General features: G+C 40.3%; 1 protein-coding gene across 1 annotated transcript; it reads right to left on the bottom strand.

The window, feature by feature from the left end:
* Positions 1-1,745: 1,745 nt before the first annotated feature.
* LOC113375706 lies at positions 1,746-2,192 on the bottom strand. Its single transcript, XM_026615651.1, has one exon. The coding sequence runs from the start codon at positions 2,190-2,192 to the stop codon at positions 1,746-1,748; it is 447 nt and encodes a 148-aa protein (XP_026471436.1).
* Positions 2,193-3,679: the final 1,487 nt, after the last annotated feature.

A 3,679-nucleotide genomic window follows, 5' to 3' on the forward strand; every position in this document is an offset into this window, starting at 1 on the left:
GGTAGAGAAGAAAGTACGACCAAAATCTGTGCAATGCCCACGCGTAAGAGAAACAGCAAGTAACGGAGCTTTACATGAAAATATCGTTGGGTCTTCGGATGAGGGAATTAATGGAGCTCCGAGATCAAATGAGCAGCAGGTAGCATAGTAAAAATTAGACTAATTTGAAATATATATTTTTAAATACAATTAAATTAAATACGGAATCCTTGCAAAGACTGAGTTTATTTTATCAATTACTACAGTTTCATATATGTTCGGTGTCTATGAATTCAATTCTCAGTTCCCGTGGAATCCTCGACCCGAACGGACGTGTTGCGCGAGCTTTCGAGCCAATAACTAGTGAGGCGCATGGAATCGTGCCTTAAGGCAAATTTCTGGAACTTTCCGTAACAAAAATTATTATTATTTTTAAAGAAATATTTTTGAAAAAAAAAATACTTTAAAAAAATAAGGTTTTTGAAAAACTATAAGTATTTAAAAAATTTTGGAAATTCTGAACTTTTTTTTCAAAGTAATCATACTGCTTTAACTGCATAGAGATGAAATATCGAAGCGCGTAAGCGCCGCTTCGCCGTCTAACGGATAAATATTGGTACGGAACCAATATGAATGTTAACAAAATTTATACTTATTGTTAAAATCTCTATAAAATATCTAATAATTTGATGTGCATATGTCTAATGATCATTTTTGATCGCCAAATGGCGTTTTTTTACTTTTTTTACTAGATCTCCGAAACCGCTAGACCTGCCTTCATGAAAATTTGATCAGTTGTTCATCTTATTAATACAAGTAAATGATTTGTGAATTATTGAAATCGGACGCTCCGTTCTCTTAAAAACTGAGTTACCGTTTTTGGCACTTTTTGCCCCGTATCTTCGAAACTTATGCCAAAAACTAATCAGCACCTCTCCTTATCAACAGCAATCAACAGTTTTGAATAATTGAAATCGGTTGAACCATGTTCTCAAAATCGTCGACGAAAATTTGTACCCGCACACACACACATACATCAATTTTTTCTGTGGTATGCCAAATATTCAGAAAACTCAAAAACGTAAAGATATATAAAATTTTTCATTTTCGATTTTTTGCGATTACTATAACTTGCCCCATGGGAAGTTAATAATATTGTGTAGTTATTTATAATCAATACTAATATTATGTGTAGTAATCCATAATCAAGACTTTTTATCATTTTTAACTTTCCGTGGGGCAAGTTATAGTTATCGCAAAATAATCGAAAATGAAAATTTGATATATCTTTACGTTTCAAAATTTTCTGAATATTTTGGTATACCTTAGAAAAAATGGATGTATGTGTGTATATGTGTATGTGTATTTTTTTATAGAGGTGCGAAAAAAAATCTCCATAAGCAGACAACGCTAGACGGTAGTGTGAAGATTTTTGCGACGCCTTCTTCTTACTACTGGTCCCTTTCTCCGGTTTTATTCTTCAAAGGTGCTGTGCATATGCTGCTAAAGCTGACCAGTTTTCTTCCTGTTTCATCATGTATGTCACAAGATTTGAGAAGGTGAGCCTGGTGCTTGGTGCCTGGTGCCATTCAAAGAACGTGTGCTCAGCGTCGTCGATTTTATCTGGACAGTATTTGCACATTGGCGTGCTATGCAAGCCCATCTTAAAAAGATAAGCATTAAACTGTGCATGTCCTGTCAGTAGCTGGGTCAGAAATAATCTGTGTCTCCGTATTGTTGAGAAAGCCAGACGCTAATGTTCGGAATCAGGCGCGACGTCCATCTGCCCATCTCTCCTGACGTCCACCGATTTTGCCACTCTTGTAGCGTTTTTTTTTTATTCTCGATCTTGTTTTGTTGGAGCTGTCGCCATATATTATAGCGTCGTAGTGTTTTACTCTCTCGAATGCTAGCAAGTCAATTGGTGTGGCTTCTGCTATTAACAATACAGCTGCTTCTGAGACCGTGCGATAGAGCTCCTCGCCTTTGCACTGGTGTTTTTTGCGCCGATATGTTTTATGCTTGAGGATATCCGCCCATATCTCCGCTCCGTATAGCAGTACAGAATGGGCTACCTCAAGAAGGACTCGTCGTTTTCGGGTTCGTGGTTCCATGCAGTTAGCCATAATCCTTGACAAGTTGGATACCGTCTTGCTAGCTTTTATGCATGCACTATCAAGGTGTTCTCGGAAAAATAGCTTCTCATCTATCATTACTCCGAAGTAGCGCAAGGCCCTTGTTGACGTCAAAGTTGTCTCTCATATGTCTACAGTGAATGGTTTTGGAAACCATTTTTGTCGAGTCAAGACAACCATCTCCGTTTTTTGTTTGGCCAGCTTTAGGTGATGTTTCTCAAGCGAGGTCTCTATGGTATCAACGGTCTCTCGAACGAGTAGTTCAGCCTCGTCAGTGCTGTCCACTACGATCGTAGCTGCGACGTCGTCCGCAAAGCCCGTGAGTTCTACCTGCTTCGGAAAAGGGATCTCCAGGAGCTCGTCGTAAACAGCGTTCCACAAATCGGCTCTTAAAATTGAGCCTTGAGGTACACCAGCTGTAATCTCGTGTTCTTTATGACCTTCCGTCGTTTCTACTATCAACTTTCTCTCATTGAGGTAGTCATCTATTAGACCTAGATTCTCTGGCTTCACGTCAAAATTGTGCTCTGGAGCGTTTAAAATATCCTCCCAATTCGCACTGTTAAAGGCGTTTTTAGCGTCGAATGTAAGGAGGAGACACACTTTACGAGCTTTATGACGCCATGGTTCTCTTGCTGTTTCCGTCACCTTCCGAATCGCGTCGATCGTCGATTGTCCTTTTTAAAATCCGTGTTGCTTCTTGGCAAATCTGCGGCGCATTCAATGTCGTTGCGCAGTCTGCATTGAATGAGTTTCTCAAGCAATTTGCCGGCAATGTTTAAGATGCAGAGTGGTTAAAACGACGATGGTGTTACGGGGATTTCCTTACCTTTGTCTATTAGGACCAATCTTTGCCGCTTCCAGGCCGTAGGAAAGGTGCCGGTCGCCAGACAGGCATTGTAGGCGTTCAGAAGAATATACGTAAACTCCAAGGTTACAGTCTTGATCACTAAGGCCGGGATGCCATCAGGGCCTGGTGATTTTACAGTCTTAGTGGTTTTTGCCGCATCTTGTAGTTCCTTGACAGTGAAGGGTGTAGTTTTACTGTTTTTGTCTCCTTTTCCGTTGTTTAGGAAATAGTTCCGCTACGATGCAATTCATCAGAGCAGGAGATTTTGGTGCTTCTGGTATAGCTCTACCAAGTCGTTTTGTAACAAAATAATAGGCTTTGTTCCAGAGATCTTTGTCAAGATCATTGCAAATCTCCTTCCACAATTCGGCTTCAGCTGATCTTATGGCTTCATTTAGGGTCTTTTTTGCCTGCTTGTACTCATTTGTATACAAATTTTGGTAGCGGGAGCTTTTTGCAGCTCTTGTGGCGCGGCGACGTAGTGCGTGGCATCTTTTCAGTAGTTCTGCTATTTATGATGACCACGAATATGCTGGTCTGTGTATACCCTGATTTTTTGGTCGTGGCATAAAGGCGTTACATGCGTTGATAATAGCATTCATAGTTCTAAGGACTGTTTTTTCCGTCTCTCTGCGGGTACTTAGTATTGGATTAACTTGAGTAGATGTGTTTTGCTCGAGGGCTGTTCCCGACGCTTCAGGGTCAAGCTCCTTAG

This window comes from Ctenocephalides felis, unplaced genomic scaffold (genome assembly GCF_003426905.1).
Source record: "Ctenocephalides felis isolate EL2017-DRISC unplaced genomic scaffold, ASM342690v1 CF-g0.4_SCAFFOLD_01886, whole genome shotgun sequence".
NCBI lineage: Eukaryota > Metazoa > Arthropoda > Insecta > Siphonaptera > Pulicidae > Ctenocephalides > Ctenocephalides felis.

Excerpts from the sequence above, each read along its gene's own strand:
- LOC113375706 (XM_026615651.1), bottom strand. The coding sequence starts at position 2,192 with ATGATAGATGAGAAGCTATTTTTCCGAGAACACCTTGATAGTGCATGC.